Source organism: Pavona decussata, unplaced genomic scaffold (genome assembly GCF_977016875.1).
Source record: "Pavona decussata unplaced genomic scaffold, jaPavDecu1.1 SCAFFOLD_78, whole genome shotgun sequence".
NCBI classification, from domain to species: domain Eukaryota; kingdom Metazoa; phylum Cnidaria; class Anthozoa; order Scleractinia; family Agariciidae; genus Pavona; species Pavona decussata.
In genome coordinates, this window is record NW_028145496.1 from 291,411 (window position 1) to 309,046 (window position 17,636).

The 17,636-nt window shown below is 38.3% G+C and overlaps 2 protein-coding genes across 2 annotated transcripts; both read left to right on the forward strand.

Annotated features, from left to right (window-relative positions):
- The first annotated feature begins 612 nt into the window (after nt 1-612).
- Nucleotides 613-6,948, forward strand: LOC146476172 (uncharacterized). Its single transcript, XM_085114666.1, has 4 exons — nt 613-1,415; nt 5,340-5,496; nt 6,358-6,696; nt 6,856-6,948. The coding sequence occupies exons 1-4, from the start codon at nt 613-615 to the stop codon at nt 6,946-6,948; spliced, it is 1,392 nt and encodes a 463-aa protein (XP_084970792.1).
- A 4,453-nt stretch (nt 6,949-11,401) lies between these two features.
- On the forward strand, nt 11,402-15,910 carry LOC146476173 (uncharacterized). The gene is made up of 2 exons (XM_085114721.1): nt 11,402-11,469; nt 15,670-15,910. Exons 1-2 carry the CDS (start codon nt 11,410-11,412, stop codon nt 15,835-15,837), a joined length of 228 nt encoding a protein of 75 aa, XP_084970847.1. The 5' UTR covers nt 11,402-11,409; the 3' UTR covers nt 15,838-15,910.
- The last annotated feature ends 1,726 nt before the right edge of the window (nt 15,911-17,636 follow it).

The following is a 17,636-nucleotide window of genomic DNA, read 5'->3' on the forward strand; positions in this document are numbered from 1 at the left end:
ATTCCATATCCAACAAGCGGGAGTGCGATAATTGTTTTATTAAAAATAACTAGGAAAATATTGCTAGATATTGCTGACTTCAATTTGTAATAAAGATTACAGAGAAACAAGTAAATAAGTGGTATCTACTTCTCGAGCATAATATGATCGATGATATCACATGACCGCGAAGGAAAACGAAGGAAGTTAAAACTCTACAAATATACTTCTACTAGTCGGATCCAGTTTTCAAAAGTATGCCTGTAACCAAAAACGATAATTTATGTACCTTTCAAACAGTGCGTTATTACAATCCCCACAGATTCGGAGGACGTCACAGCATTTCACATTCTCCTCTCCCTTTTTCTACTATTAATCTTGTCCACCTCCCTCTATTAACTGAATCATGGGAAGATTTTAAGAAGTTAATTCGGTCCCAGTTTTCCACGATCTTTGTTACGCATAATAGAAGTGTCAGACGATTAGTTTGAAAGCATCGATCGCTTTATCCCATTCTGTCCAAGTTTGTGGTAAATTGTGTTCATCGAATGAGTATAAGCGATGGTGTTGCCAGTTATATAAGCAGCTCTCTGTCCCTAAACGCTATATGATTATACACTCACAAACACGACCATGGCAGCGTGGCATACGCTGTGTCTTGTCGCTGCCTTGAACACGATAATTTTTGCGTTTAATAAGAAAGCACTTGTCCAAGGAGAAAGCAAACAAGAACAAAATTTATCCCAAATATATTTTGATAACGTGCACAGAACCAAGAAAAGTACGGCCTTGGATTATCTCGGGAAGGAATTGCAATACGTGACACAAGTTTATCGAGAGCTACAAAACAAGTCTGGCTGCAATGATGTCGCTGTACTAAACATAACATTTGACAGTGAACGATGGAAAAACGAGGCTCTTTTGGCAGTTGAAATGGCGAATCTTTTGACTTCTCTCTGGCCCGTAAAAACCTCTGATGGTCGATCCTTGATTGAAAACGACACTATGCTTTTCGAAATTGTCCGTGCTAATGTTCTCTTCTCGTCGTCTGTTTTTGGATCCATTGCGTGTTTCGAGCCAAACTTGTACAGAAACAAACGCTTTTGTCCTTACGCGTTCAAAGACTATAAATTGAATGGAGGCGTTCATGTTGTAGATTTGGTTCTGAGCATCGATTATGACTACTCAACGAGTCCAAACGCGATTTGGTGGACGGGCATTAGAGCTAGAACCAGAAATAGGAAGCTGGCAGTGGAAACGACGGATTTTCAGTATACGCTTGGTGAAGGGAATCAGAGCATTATTCATAACGTTACTCGCTTATTGGTGAGGTATGAAGATGGCTTGTGGACGAGACCTTACTTCGATTGTTTTGGAGGAAAAATTTGGATGGTGACTTTTCTCGCTCCCATCTTTAATGAAACCAGGGAGGTCTTGTAAGTATCGTTCGTAACAATCTATAGCTCAGTTTAAAAGCAGATACGGACGGATACAGACGCGATTTGAAACTGATCGGTTTAGACTGATACTGGGGTTGGTTATAAATACACCGGGGAACAATGCACAAATTTGACACTAAAATATGTCTTCAATTCGCCGGTGGCTAGAACTTGCTGGTGATCTCATCTGAAGGTCGTGGGAAGTAAGCCCCATCAAGGTCAAAAATGTTCTCGTAGACGTTGGTAAGCCCAATTTCGTTTACAGGGGTAGCAAGCCCCGGCAGCGAAAGAAAGAAGGGTAGTCCGCAATTCAATTATTTCTGTCACATCTCCCGGTGCTGCGCGTTTCACGGTCACAAATTTTTTGCGCTCAAATTTTTCGCGTTCAAAACAAAGAAAGTGAAGTCCAAAAATTACCTATTTATCTCGCTGCATTATGTCAAATTATGACAAGTGAGTTCTGTAAAATGGTGGATTCATTTGAGACTCGTGAAAGTTAAAATCGATGTGTGGAAAATGAACATAATTCACACGATAGTCTACCAGACCCAGCTGCCAGAAAGGTCAACTATTTTCCAAGATTCTTATGGTGATATATTTTTTTTATTTCTTGCATATATACCCAGCAAGATTAGGGTAATTTCAAAAGAAAAATGAAGAAACACCAAATATAATTTCTTTAACATCACACTAAAGCCACATATTTTATTATAATAAGATACGCACAATAATGATGTCACAACATTTCAGTTGAATTCAGTTAGATCTAGCTAGGGACCTCTTTCTAACCTTGGTTGACGTAGATATTTAAGCCCGGGCAAAAAATTTAAAAGGTGGAAAAACTACCACATCTGCAGCAGACAACATTAAAAAGATTTAGATTCGCGTTTACGGCAACCGCCTTAACCTGAGATTCGCGTTCGTATTTTACTTGGAAAAATAACTACATACATGAGAATCAGGGTGCAAAATAACTGGCCTTTGATGCTAACCCAAAACTACACAATTTTACCGTTTTACAGGGAGTGAACGAATGAAACTTGTTTCTTGCCGCATCACGACGTTCTGAATCGCTAATCTTCTGTTTTAAGATTTTCAAGATTTTCGAGCGTTAAGAGCAGACTTTGTAATCAAATACTAGTGCTCTTAAACTGATCAATGTGTCCAACTGAAAATGCTATCGGTCATTCACCTATCATCAAGTCAGCAGGAAATTTCGGAGTTTCTGCAAGATTTGCCAACAAGGTCATTAAAACGATCGAACATCATAAAACTATTAGTTATATTCTATGCATTTTTAAGCTTGTAGCTAAATAATCTGTATTTTTATTTTAATTTTTTTCTTGTTTTCAATTAGTAGTTGACAAAACGGCAGGTACTCGAATTCACATGAAAACCAGACATTGCGGCCTATGTCATTCAACAATTCGAACCATTATTTTTTCATCTCTAATTAATTTTAATTTATAGCTTGCTTCTTACCGGGGTCTCCAAATCTTGTTATTAGATTCAAAAACCGAAAATGGGAAAATAAATTGACCAAATTCAACAAATTTACCAACAGTCAAAGCAGATAACACTGACATTCAAATAAACCTTTGTTGCAAAAACTTTTATTTGTTCTTTAATTTGCAGTTTGTCTTTTCGGGTTAAAACAAACGTCGATTAGCGTGTTTAGGTTAAACAGCGGTGACTGTCAAAGGAATATAATTCATTAAGGTAAAAAGAAATTGTTATGACGTCTCAAAAGAAGCTTGCAGGTGCAACATTACCGTCCTGCATTAACAGGGAGTTTGTGAAATATTTTTTAGACTCAACAAATTGAAGTCTCTTTTGCGATTTTACATCGGATAGTTAGGGAACAGAACTGAACCGAATGCGTTTGAGAGCAGAGGTGAAAGGGGAATATCGCAAAAATATTAAATATATTGTTCTTTTTAACGTAAACTTAACGCCAAATTGCCATCAAATTTGCGGCTTTTCGCCGAGGCAAGCGTATTTGCATCACGATGTTTGTTCGATATTTATTAACACTGGTAATTTTAATCGGTAGAGCAAATTTTCCCTTGTGAAAAAATATAATAATCCAGACATTATTCGACAATACTTTCCATGCCTTCATTGTTTTCTTCAGTTAACCGGATAATTAATAAAACCCAGTGGAAAAAACAGATCACAGGTTTAACAATGTTAAAATTTGTGTTAGTTTAAGCTTTACAATTATAAATCGCATACAGTTCAAGGATATTGATGAGCAAAGCGACTCTATTAAAATGCAACTATTTCAACTGACGAAACTATTCTTATGACAATCAATAAATTCACGATGAAGGGCATTACGAAATACAGTATCCAGGAAATTTTAGATGTTACAGTTTTTAAGGATGGACTGGTTTTTGACTCCTGATCGTTCTTGCAAAATCATGAAATTAGCAAGATCGATATCTAGTAACATCTCTTGGTTGTTTTTATACGGGATTCGCCTATTGTGGAATAGTTTGTCCTACGAGGAACAACAAATCCCTTTTAGGTATTTTCACACTTAAATTATTAGTTCTGTTCTTAGTATATTCGAAGGTACTAACATCCTCTGCGCAATTCTTCAATTGGAGTGGAAATAAAGTTTGTATGTATTTATGTACAAAAAAGATTCCCTCCACTTCTTTCTGCCGTTTTAAACAAAACTAAATAACTTGCTGTATCAGTCACATAATAACAGTGTGTCCCTGACAATCTGCACAGTGACTGTGTCTTTCTTAGGTTAATTAACTTTTGTTTGTAATCTATTTTTCTCCGAGCGCTAAAAATCCGGCAAAGCGTGTGATTATTGATAACCCGGGACTTTTTATTTTCCTAAGTAATATATTATTGCTGGATAAATTAAAAAAAAACTAGACAATTGTAGACAAGACGAGGCACTTTATACGTCGTCTGACTTTAAAAAGATATTTATATACTGTTAGTCGAAAAATGATCACCAAATATACAATACAATACAATACTTTATTAATTCTTCCCAAGGGGTTGATTCCAGAGGGCAATTTGTTCAAATTTCTGTTAGTGTAATGAATAAAATTCAAATGTGGCTGGAATGCCAGTTTGAATGGTGAGTTCGCAGACCGATCCCGGTCCTTTTGAAGTCATAATTTCCGTTGTCGTTCATCTGAAGCAACAGCTGCTAAGTCCTGGTTAAAAAGCTGGATCACTGGGCCTGCACGGCTCCTACTCCTAAGTTGGCCGCTTTTTCTGTCCGTCTTTCGAGCATTTACGTTCAGTTCTTGAGTACATTTATAGCGCGTTTACCAGGACTTAGAGGATTTGATACTGACTGAATAGTGCCGTGTAAAATAACCCTCGCTTGTTTCAGCTGTTGTTTCGCATTATGATCTCAAAAGTCACTTCTTTATTACCAACACGGCCTAGGACCGGAGATAAATAATGTTGACTTGTAACCAATTAAAAGGCTACCAGTGTACACTTGAAAGGGACATCCATGAAGAAGTGCTAAAAATATCATTTCAGAGCTCCTAGATTTCTGAAAATTTTCGTGGTGAGCATGGCCGATCACCTACACAGTTCAGTATCGCGCCTTCCGCTCTCACAGCATTTTGCCAACATTTCTGACAGATCAGAGCTTTTGTCGGTGCTGCTTTCTCCTTATGAACATGAACATTATGATTTTTTCTTTCTATCGAAGCTTTTTATCGCTTGTTTAAATTGGATTTAGTTAAATTAATGTCCAGTCTATGACAGGAATTCGCTTTGGAGGCATTGTACAATTTCATTTTATAATTTTCCATTGTAATTATTATCAACATTGTAAGGCGCATTTGAAGACGTTAGGTTGAATTTGCGCGGAATAAATCAATATTATCTTATCATTAAAATGATAAGCATACCATTTTCTCTGATTCTTTTTAGGGGTACTGTGAGTGTAGACATTTCTCTGAAGGACGTTGACATTAACCAGTGTGATTCCCAGACCTCCTCCGGATTAAAAAAGACAAAAGAGCCTGGTAACAAACACGCTGCCCTCAACACGTTTTTGGGAACGCACAGATGTAAAGCGAGTACTATGGTGCGTATAATTTTTCAAAAAAAATCAATTTATTTTTTATTAATTTTATTTTAATTAATTTTTTACTGATTAATTTATTAAAACCAAATTGAGATCTTATAAATTTTAAGTACTGTCAAAGCACGTAGAACTGAGTAAGCGTCAACGCACTATTTCATAACCCTTATCTTAAAAACGCCTCTTCAACAAAGTACGGTAGCAAAAGTTATTTTGATAGTTGTGCATCTGTTCATAAACCTTCCAGCTATAATAAACGCCCCCTCCTAACACTGCTTTTCCAAGGAAATTGATTGAATGCCCCCTGGAAACTAATACCTTGCATCTAGCAAACGACTTCCTAAATTAATCGATAAACGTTGAATGAGGGCAGAACACGTAACTGCTTACTTTTCTAAAAAGTTATCAATTCATTTTCTAACATCTTCAAACCACCTCTGTAATGTAATCGTGATATTTCAACAGGTCTATAGACAGTAAAATAGCACACAAGGTTAAAACTTTTGATTCGTTAAATGATCAATCTTATTGTTAAGAAATAATGTACAAATCCACTTGCGAAAACATCCGCCTTCCCTAGATTGTGTAGCATTTATGTTAGATTCTAAAGAGAGGGGAGAGAGAGGGGAGGGGTACCTGAATATTAAAGGACATCAGACTGGCTTGATTTTCACAGCAGAAAAGGAAACGTGAATTGTGACCAACTGTCTTTTGTTTCCTTCTTTGCGAGGGCTGGGTGAATAGGTTGTAGTTTCGAGAGGGAACCTGGTAAAACATTGCAGTTGGCTAGTTGAGCTTCCAACCCCCCTCCCATACAAAAGAAAATTTTCCTAAATGATGTATGCAATTTCTGTTTTAACACAGTGTGATCCAGTCTCTTTCCGGGGATTCAGACGCGGCAGCTATCTCTGCACCTGCAAACGAGGCTACTACTTCCCAGACCTCTCTGCTTCTCACAAGTATTTCAACGGCAGCATCTTAGAAGATGAGTACGATAAAATGTTGCGAGGGGAAGTCAACTCCTACGAGGATGGTTTTGAATGTCTCGCGTGTAGCGAGGGGTGCGAGGATTGCGTGGATGACAGAGCGTGTGTGTATAGTGTGTACACTGGACTGAGATTTACGTTGTTGGTGATAAACTGCCTAGCTATTATGCTTTCGTTGGTGTTTGCAATCGTGGTTTACAAATTTTGGCAAAATAAGGTAAAACTACTGACATTATCAGATTATGACTCATGCAAATCTAGTTGGTTGCTCTTGGAATAAAAGAGGGAGAAACTATAGATTTCACAGCGATATCGAGTAAGGACGGAGGAACAATATTAATACTGATCCGAAAGTATGCTTCACTTTTTTTTCTAGATTTTTAAAGCGTCAAGTCCTCGATTCTTGGAAGTCATCATCTTTGGAGCAGTAATGATGTACACAGAGGTACGACAATCTACTGCAGTTTAAGATTCTACCAAACATCAGGAGATTTAAGAATGATGTATTATTCAGTAATGACACAGGCATACTCGGAAAAAGAAATTCCGAGTGCTCCTATCAGGAGTCGAACCGTAAGACCTTCCGATTGCTAGTTCGGATGCTCTACCACTGAGCTACAGGAGACTCGTGGGAGCTAAGGCCATTGTACTAGGTTCATGGAACAAACATCCTGCATACTGCTATGCATCAGGAGATTTATTGATTGTGCACGAGAAAGCAGTTTTTCTCTTGAAAAAGCAAGAATCGAATAGCTATGAATGAAATTGACCATAACCACTTGAATTCAGTTCGTCGAAAACTAAGGAGCAGAGCATTCGACCGAGTGCCGCGAACAAACTGGTTAGGCAGTTCATCTGGTTAAATGGATTGTTGAATTTGCTAATTCAATTCAATTCAATTTATTAAAGCACATTTTTCACGAAGGTAAGGCAAGAATGCACTAGCCCGCAAATAGCATAGGCTAATCTAGGCGGGTAGTGCAGTTGATTAGTATATATTTACAGAATATAATTTAAAGATATACCAATAATTAATGTGTAATAAGTTAAGTAAAAAAATAATGACTGTCTAAATTAAAATTAAGAAAGTTTCATATTAGCTAATCATACCACTGATATTTGAAGTTTTTAATCAGAGTGTTGACGTCAACATAAATATCCTCTTGATCAAGAAGTTTTAGTAATCTGGTCTGAAGGCATTTCTTAAAGGAGGCTTTAGTTTTTGCACGGAAAGATTCCGGTAATTCATTCCAAATTTTACAACCTAATCTCGAAAATGAGTGGCTCAGTTGTGTCAGCTTTGAGCATTTTAAATGAAATTTGCCCGTGGATGCAGACCTGGTTCTATACGAGTGCACAGAATCTACTCGATCAAAAAGATTTATTAGGTTCAGGGGAGCACTTTGGTTATTGATATCATGCATAAGACTGGCTATAGATTTGAAATAAAGCATGTCAACTGGAAGGATATTAGAACATACGAATAACGGGATGGCATGCTCTCTGTTATTGCGGAAATAAATTAGACGTAAGGCTCTTTTTTGGAGGATTAAGATTTTCTCCAGATTTGATTTTGAAGTTTGGCCCCATACTGAAAGACCGTAAGAAACGTAAGGATGGATTAGAGAACGGTAAATATGAAGAAGAATAGAAGTGGGTAGAACGTATCTCAACCGTGAGATAATACCAATTGTTTTACTTATCTTAAGCGAAATATAATTAATGTGATATTACCAAGAGAGGTTGCTGTCGATCAACACACCCAGATACTTAAGAGCGGCTGCCTGTAAGAATCGAGAACTGCATTTCAGCGACCCCTTGGTCGAATTTCTGATATTTCGCCTGAAGATACCCTTGGATTAACTACTTTCGAAAATCATATTTTAAAGTTCCAAGGTATTTTATTTTTTGAGAAAATTGCGAGAGTTTGAAATGCGGCCTAAGTGCGGTCACGGGCCGATGAAAACCGCGAAAATTTAGGTCAAAGGACGAAGCCCCGTTCACGATGCAAAATAACCCAATGTACTTGAAACTTTACACAAACCTAGACCAACCATCTCACAACAAAATTAATACAATAAACATTCCAAACTCGCTGGCTGCTTTCTAAAGCATGCAGATTTGTGTACTCTACTCCAAATGGCCTCGAAACTAATGCCTATTTTCATTAAAATAAAAGTGTTTCTGGTATGTCATTTTCTCTAAATTAAATCTCATATCTCGAAAGACGAAGAAAAGAACTTTATTTGTTCCAAGTTTCAAGCTCTGATTCAAACTCTTTCCCACCAAAGGAAGATCGAATATGCGTGCGATACTTGCGGCTCGCAATCACGTCACGAATTATGACAACAGAACCGATTCACAAACACTTGACATCTGGAGCCCGTGAATGTGTCCAAACATCACATATTAGGCCCTAAAACTCATCAGATTGACTGAAGACAGCCATTCAATGTTTTTCGATCCCAGATTTCTTTCCTATTCTGCTCTAAAATAATATAGTTATTCCGGTCAATTAGCCTACGAAACATGTGCAACAAATTTGCATACCATTTCGATGTCGCAGGAAAAAGTAGTGCAAATCAAACTTTACAGTTCCTTTATCTTCTTAAATGAAACGGTCGATCAGCAAAATGGAGAAAAACGGGTGACTTTGTTCCTTCCTTGTTGTTTTGAGTGTTCGTTTTTAGCAGCGACGACTCAAATCAATAAGCCAGCGTGACACTGAACAACTGTAACTCGATATTCACTTCGTTGAAGTGGGTAACGCGCACGTGATCCTGGTCAGGCACTTGCGCGTTCAGGGCGCTTTCAGGAAAGTACTGCTTGTGGGCCAAGCTATGACTACCCTGGTGATGATGACCTTGTCAAGCTTAAAGACTGTACAAGAGATCTGAGAGCCCACCTTTCCAGCTTTGGTTTTTTCGGCGAAAAACTCGACGTTAAAGTATTAGTGTGAGTTTTTGGTTTTTTGACTTACAGTAATGCAGATCCTTGAACGTCGATTTTTTGCAAAAAAAAATTCTATCCATAACCACCATCCCACAATTTAAAATATAAAATTTGTAACTTTGAGGGTATCAGAGTAGTGAATTCCCCACTGACCAACCAGACCTCCCCCACCCCCGTCCCCATCCTCCCCCCCCCCCTCCCCCTTGCGATAAGCGTCAATTGCCGGTTATTGTTTTTTTTCCTAAACCGGTTTTCTCGTTGTTCCTGCCAGTTTCTTTCAATTTCCGAGAAGATAGGAATCTTGCCAGCCTTAGTCTGTCTGATGATGGCCACGAAAACTAACTTATCAGCGCAAGCGTGTAGGGCCGTAACTACCTTATCACTAGCACGTGCGGGTAAGGGCCGTATATCGCCTTTACATTTTCCAACTTCAGATTTCCTGTTATTATTTTTTTCACGGAGTTGAAAAACTGACTGGCAGGAGCAGCGAGAAAACGGTCGTTAGGAAAATAAACAATAACCACAACATTATTGACGCTTATAGCTAGGGGGGGAGAAGGGAGGTCGGGTTGGTGGTCGGTGGGAAATTCCCTACTATCCTCTCAAATATACAGATTTCATATTTTCAATTGTGAGGATGGTGGTTATGGGTGTTTTGTTTTTTTGTTGTTGTTGTTTTTTCAAGAAAAATCGGGGTCTGTATCACTGTGAGTTAAAAAACGAAATGACACTAATACTTGAATTTTTTTCGCGAAAAAAAAAAAACAAAAAAAAACAACCAAAGCTGGCAAGATGGGCTAGGGCGACTCGCATCTCTTGTACAGTCTTTTAGCTTGACAAGGTTTTCATCACCAGGGTAGTCGTACCTTGGCCCACAAGCAGTAATTTTCAGTATTTACAGTTTCTAAAAGCGCCCTGTACGCGGAGGATTCCATACCGAAATGCCTGGCCAGGATAACGTGCGCGTTACCCACATCAGCGAAGTTACAGTTGTTCAGTGTCACGCTGGCTTATTGATTTGAGTCGTCACTTCTAAAAACGAACACTCAAAACAACACGGAAGGAACAAAGTCACACGTTTTTCTCCATTTTGCTGATCGACCGCTTCATTTAAGAAGATAAAGGAACTGTAAAGTTTGATTTGCACTACTTTTTCCTGCGACATCGAAATGGTATGCAAATTTGTTGCACATGTTTCGTAGGCTAATTGACCGGAATAACTATATTATTTTAGAGCAGAATAGGAAAGAAATCTGGGATCGAAAAACATTGAATGGCTGTCTTCAGTCAATCTGATGAGTTTTAGGGCCTAATATGTGATGTTTGGAAACATTCACGGGCTCCAGATGTCAAGTGTTTGTGAATCGGTTCTGTTGTCATAATTCGTGACGTGATTGCGAGCCGCAAGTATCGCACGCATATTCGATCTTCCTTTGGTGGGAAAGAGTTTGAATCAGAGCTTGAAACTTGGAACAAATAAAGTTCTTTTCTTCGTCTTTCGAGATATGAGATTTAATTTAGAGAAAATGACATACCAGAAACACTTTTATTTTAATGAAAATAGGCATTAGTTTCGAGGCCATTTGGAGTAGAGTACACAAATCTGCATGCTTTAGAAAGCAGCCAGCGAGTTTGGAATGTTTATTGTATTAATTTTGTTGTGAGATGGTTGGTCTAGGTTTGTGTAAAGTTTCAAGTACATTGGGTTATTTTACACCGTGAACGGGGCTTCGTCCTTTGAACTAAATTTTCGCGGTTTTCATCGGCCCGTGACCGCACCTTAGGCCGCATTTCAAACTCTCGCAATTTTCCCAAAAAATAAAATACCTTGGAACTTTAAAATATGATTTTCGAAAACAGTTAATCCAAGGGTATCTTCAGGCGAAATATCAGAAATTCGACCAAGGGGTCGCTGAAATGCAGTTCTCGATTCTTACAGGCAGCCGCTCTTAAGATCGTTGGCAAACACATCCTGTTCATGATTGGCGGAGGTTGTGATATAGAAACAGTTCGTGCAGAGTTGATAACTGGGGACAAGGTAAGAGATATCACTACCTTCATGGCGTGAACCAGTAATTGCTTTTAGGTTTTGCTTGTTGTTCTCTTCAGTTTTTTTAAGTGAGAATTCGAATAACAGTGACACAGGCATACTCGGAGAAAAGAAATCCGAGCTCTCTTAACAGAAGTCGAACCCATGACCTGGATTGATACTTGTATAATAGAGTTTTTATCCAGTAAATCAACTAATGAATATACTGCCAAGATTGAAAATTATTTATTCTCCTTCTCTTTTTTGTAGATTTTTTTATTCAACATTTAATATACTCTCTTTGTTTAGTTCTTATTAAGCGAGCGAGAGGTCTGTATGGGAGAATCTTGACCGAGGTCGCCAGTACAGGCCGAACGCAGTGAGGTCTGTACCAGCGACCGAGGTCAAGATTCTCCAATACAGACCGACCTAGCTCGGTTAATAAGATGTTTATTATATGGCCAAACAGGAAATCAAAAGGAAAAAAGTATATTGTTCCCCTGCGCGGGCTCATGCATTTAGCTGGCTTACTTCTGTCACTAGTCTCCAGTCCAAACGGGACAAAAATAACTGTTCAAAGTAAAGCTTTGTACAAACTTCGTCAATGAATGAAGACAAAATAACCGTTGTTTTCCTACAGGCTCAACGAAAATTTTCTAAAATGCGACCAAAAGTGTAACAAATTTTAATGCCTGTCTGTGCCGCGATCGCTAAGCGATAAGTTCTCATTCAGGCTTGCGATCTTTGACTGATCACCACAGAAAACGTTAATGTTAAATGTGCAGCCTTCAAACTTGTCAATTTGTGCTCCGGCAAAAATTGCTTGAGGTTGGATTTGTTAGACTGTGAAGACATTTTGCTGAGTTGTAGTGGAGGCACTGACTTGGTTTTCTTCGAACTGAGCGGACGTATCTGGTCCACGATTCAGGACAGTAGACATTTCTCGCTGACGCTTGAGAGATGCTGAATGGTAGCTGTCGAGGCTTTTCAAATTTTTATGACTGCTTAGCTGTGCAACGAAATTTGTCTGAACGTCTGCTTCGAGGAGTCGTCCAACACTGGTCTTCCTAACGGAGTGATTAGAAACCTTCTTGTTTGTTTCATCGAGTTTGGCCGTGAAGCAAAGGTGTTTTTGAGGAACTTGCCAATTTCATTCTTTCCGAGGGGCCTGATCCAGATACCATACTTCGTCACTTGGTTTTCGTCGGTGATTTACGGCGAGATAAAAAGGAGCATCTGGTTTAACATGGCTTCGGAACGATGGCTTCGAACACTTTGTAAAATTCAACTGGGCAGAACATTTGTTTTTGTTTTTGTTGATCAGACTTCCTTTTTCACGCAAGTGGCGTTGAAAACTTCGCTGGAAGCCGCTTGATGTACACGGTTTGTACTCGGTGCCATCTTGTTTACGAGCGGAGATAAAAAATTCAGACAAAGGAAGGTCGAGCTCGTTGGCAGGTATGTTTTCAATTGCTCTAGACTCTTTCATTGACTCACAAAATTTCTTTCTTGCGTTTAAGTCGCTCTTAGTCTTGTATTGAGAGTTTTTGGATTTTTGCGCTTGCAAAAACTTCTCAATTTCGACTTCATCTTTGCTCGTAGCTTTCTCGGCTGGACTCAAATTTGCAACGTTTGCTCATTCTGCTTCCAAGTTCAGGGCTACTGGTTCTTCCATTTAGTACTGTATTAACAGGAACAGGCCAATTTTTTCTTCTTCTTTTGTTTGTAACTTTTTGAGGACAAATCAGTTACTTTAAATCGGTCTAGATGCCGGTCTAGACGGGAAAATCTAGACCGCCGTCAATATCAATTTTAGCCAATCAAGTTCTTGAATTTGATCCTTTCCAGTCCTTTTGAGACACGGCCATATAATAAAGCGCCTTATTAACCTGATTGCTGATTGTCATATTAATTTAAATAGGGGGTGAAATTCAACTGATAACAAAATTGTTTCAAATGGTAACAACACTGCTGTTCCTCAGTTTTAAAAGCCAAAGAATACAAGGGGAGATAGTTTGCAACCATTTTTGTTTTTTATATTCATATCGTTATATTTATTACAGAAAATAGCATAGCTAATCGAGGCGGACAGCGTAACTTTAAAGTTATAATTTTTTTTAATAATTATAACATTTTACATGGAAATAAAATAAATTACATGTATATCTGTCTGGATTTGTAAGAACATACCCGCAGAAATTAACCACATTTTGAGACTTTCTAGGCTGATGGAATATGCTAGTCCAGAACAAGACTTTAATTAGAGCTCATCACAAGAAAGCAAGGTCAAAGAATACTACAGACCTGGTATAGAAGGCTTGTCTTTGAAATTGGACATGACACTAGCACTGACATTTGAACTGACATGAAACATGGCCTATGTGTTGACAAAACAAGTGCGACATTTGGCAATTATTAACGGCGCCGACGCATCTTAAATTGCACCCAGAACCCGGTTTTCAGCGGCCCAGTCTAGCTTTCTACAACAGAATAGGCTAAATCGGAGCAAGACAGCGTTTTAAATTGATTTTCCCTCTTTATTCTAAATTCAAGACGCAATGCAAACACTGAACGACATCTGGAATTTATTTCTGGCATTGGGTCCGGAGATCCGACCCAAAATCGCACTTCTCGACTAATCGATCACTAGCCTAACAACGCTACAGCTATAACGGCAAAAAAAATAATCGTATAGCTTTTCAAAATCACGCTTTTTGAAGGAAAATCCTTGCCATTTCTTGTTCGTGTTTGGCCATATAACTTTAAGTCTCGGATGTTGAAAAAACAATTTGAACGGGGAACGCATACAGCGGTTTTCAACAAGAAAATAAGCTAAGTCTTTGGCTCTGTTAAAAATTCCCGATAATTTCATCTTGCCCGACTAGAAATCATCCCTAAAACCTACCTGTTAAAGCCAAAGACAGTTACCTTCTCAAGCAAAGCCCACAATATGCAAGCCTTATTCTAAGCCCGAGTAACTGAAAATAACCTGTTAAGCTCACAAGAGGACTACTGGTAGGAAGCATATTTGACGAGGCAGGAACTGCACTCGTAAGACTTCTTCCCTCTCTAGACTTAATGATGTCCTCAGGAAAATTTTGCTTCAGGAAGCTAAACAAAACGCTAGGGTTAATGAATTTCTTCTCAGCTTAGAGCACACCGAATTCAAAGCGAGTTCGTTGTGCCGTTTACAAACGTTTGAGAGAGAATGGGGCTAGCTGGGCAAAACAATTAAAGGAGTCCATATGGGGTAGTTGGGGGGAAAGATGGTGACCCTTGTATCGTACATCCTTATATTGGATAGGAAATGAAAAAAAAGTTATATGTTTAGAAAAGTTAACAAAAATCATAGACTTCTTAGGGTATGTTCTTTTAAATCCAGACAGATATATAATCTAATATATACGCGTATATATATAATATATACGCCTAATCATATAATAAGAGGGGAAAAACAATAACAAGAAGAAAAGCGAATATAAAGTTTAATTGATGATAAGTAGTGATTTCAAAGATTAAAGATGAGACATCAACATAATCATCCTCATCATCAAGCACCGCAAGTAAAAATTGATGAATTTTGTACAAATATCTCTTCCTAAGCTTACGCAGATCAGGCTTCAAGCAATGCCACACCTTAGCTCCAAGGGCCGAAAAAGGAATGAAGCCGAACACTCAATCATAGAAATTACCAGCATCAGAAAATCTGGTATTATATGTATAAACATCACTTAAGTAGGTAAAGAGGCGACAAATATTCCAAGACGCAGAATTAGTAGAAATGTCATACATGAGACAACAAACCGTTTCAAAATAGAGCATATTGAGAGGTAAGAAGTTAGCAGAGATAAAGAAAGGGATAGCATGAGATCTATTATGCTACTCGTAAAGAACATTAATTAGCCGAAGGGCACGTTTCTGTAGGATAAGTATCTTTTTCAATCAATGACGTAGGATGTAAATGGCAAAATCAAAGAACGATAAATTTGGATTAGAGTATTTAAAGGGACGTGGTGTCTTAGTCGTGCAATAATTCCAACAACTCTACTAATTTTAGAGGCGAACGGATATAGTCAATATGATATTTCCAGGGTAAGTTCTTATCGATAAGAACCCCCAGGAACTTAACATAATCTTTAAATTCAAGAGAGATGTGACCATTTGACCAAGTTGATTTAGTTTTCGCCAGCATTTTGTTCCTTTTTGCAGGTTGTCAAACCTGCCACTGGAGCATCCCACGAAACAATGGAGCGTAAGACCTGGGAGGTCGATGCATTTATTGGTCAGAAAGCACGTGTCCAATTGGTTGATTACAGCTCTGGCGGCTGGGGTCACATTAACTTTGATGACCTTAAAGGCGACATCAGCTGTGTGTGACCATGCTTCAACTGAATTTAATTCTTATTTTCAAGCTCTTTTCTTTAAAGCCGAAAAGGGTTACGCAGTACGAAACAATGAGGGATAAACATCTCAAATAATATTTTTTTAAAATAGCATCTGTAAGCTGTAAATGTGAGGAATAAATTGTGAAAATGCATGCGTTTTGATGCTCTGATGAGAAGTGCCAGCACTGGCATCAGTGTAAAAGTAACTTCAGCCTGCGTATCTTTGCGAATTTATGTGGCTCGTATTTGTACGTTATTGCAATGATTAGCGCTCACTATGATCAGATACAACTCGCATGCAAGTTGACTCTCAGAGTCTTTGTTTTGTTCGTGCATTCTATATATATACCTTTTGACCACCCAAACTAAGTGGACGCAAGTTATTTTCAATATTTTGGCTTTTTTCAATTTTCAAATTGACTCAAAATCGGAGGCGACCTTACCGATGTCAACTTCCTTATATTTATGAATATGAAGAATTGCGAGAGAGCAAATATGACCTTTGCGCCGGCCATCCACAAGGTGATTACAGGGAGACTTGAGTAATCAACCGCGACTTGTGGGTCATTACGCACCGTACCAATTTGTCACGTTTTAGTATCAAGGATAATCTGATTGAAAACATGACATCTCTTGCTTTGTCTCGCTAAATTCTACAAACTGCGGTCAAAGAAAATCTTCTAAAACCCCAGTTCAGAGTTCATCAGGCTTTGTTCTCAGTTGTTCCCTTGCTCTCTGGGGAATTTACGCTTTTGTGAAGTTCTCATACTGAAGCCATAATGATTTTTATTGTCACCTTCAAGTTATATCAATAAAGTTCCTCGTTTTTCTCTCCTTTATCAGTGAATTGCCCTGGCCAGATTCATCATGACTAGGATTTTTCAATTTTTCCCTTACGGGGTTTTTAGTGGTAGGTTTTTTGTTTCGTCCTTCGACCAGATCCGGCACCCCTATTCTCCATGAGCGGTTGCTCAGCTTCGTTAGTCTATTTTTTCCATCTTTCCAGCTTAGAATTTGTAAGTTTTGATTAATGTACTCCTTTATCGCTCAGAGCCATGCATGTAACTCAGTCTGGGGGATAAAAGAAAATGGGTTCTCTTATCATACTTTTCCGATTTCTGTAGTTTCCGGGAATTTTAGACTTCTGGGGTGCTTATTATTTACATGGAAAACCCGGAAATTCCAGTTGGAAAATAAAATGGTATGCATCATTCCATTTGAAGTACTTCATAAATTATGGGTTCTGGTCAAAGTGATGCATTTTTATTACTCATTTTGGGGTTTACGGCTGATGTTCAGACCATTTACACAAACACGCAGTTCTGATCCTCTAAATTAGAGTATAATCCGAAACAATTTCACTAAAACTATTTTCAAAACTAACCGTTATTTCAGTAGGAATTTCTTGATCCTCTAAATTAGAGTATAATCCGAAACAATTTCACTAAATCTATTTTCAAAACTAACCTTTATTTCAGTAAGAATTTCTTGCCCCCAAAATATTACAGCTTGTCAGTCCCATCACTGTGATTTGTGATCGATTTATACTAGCCATTACCGGATTTCTATGGGCGACAAATTTGGGCAAATATTTGCTTCCTTTTCACGTCACAACAAAGTTAATTTTTTTTAACTTAGTTGAGGTCACTCCCAACGGTTTTTATCCAATTTTCGTTAAACAGTTTTCCTTTCTTGCAAAAATTTGCCTATATTTGTCCGCTACTCGCTAAAAATAGTTTGCAAAACTTTGTTGACCAGTCACTCTGGCTGGACTCTAGACTCAGATCACGT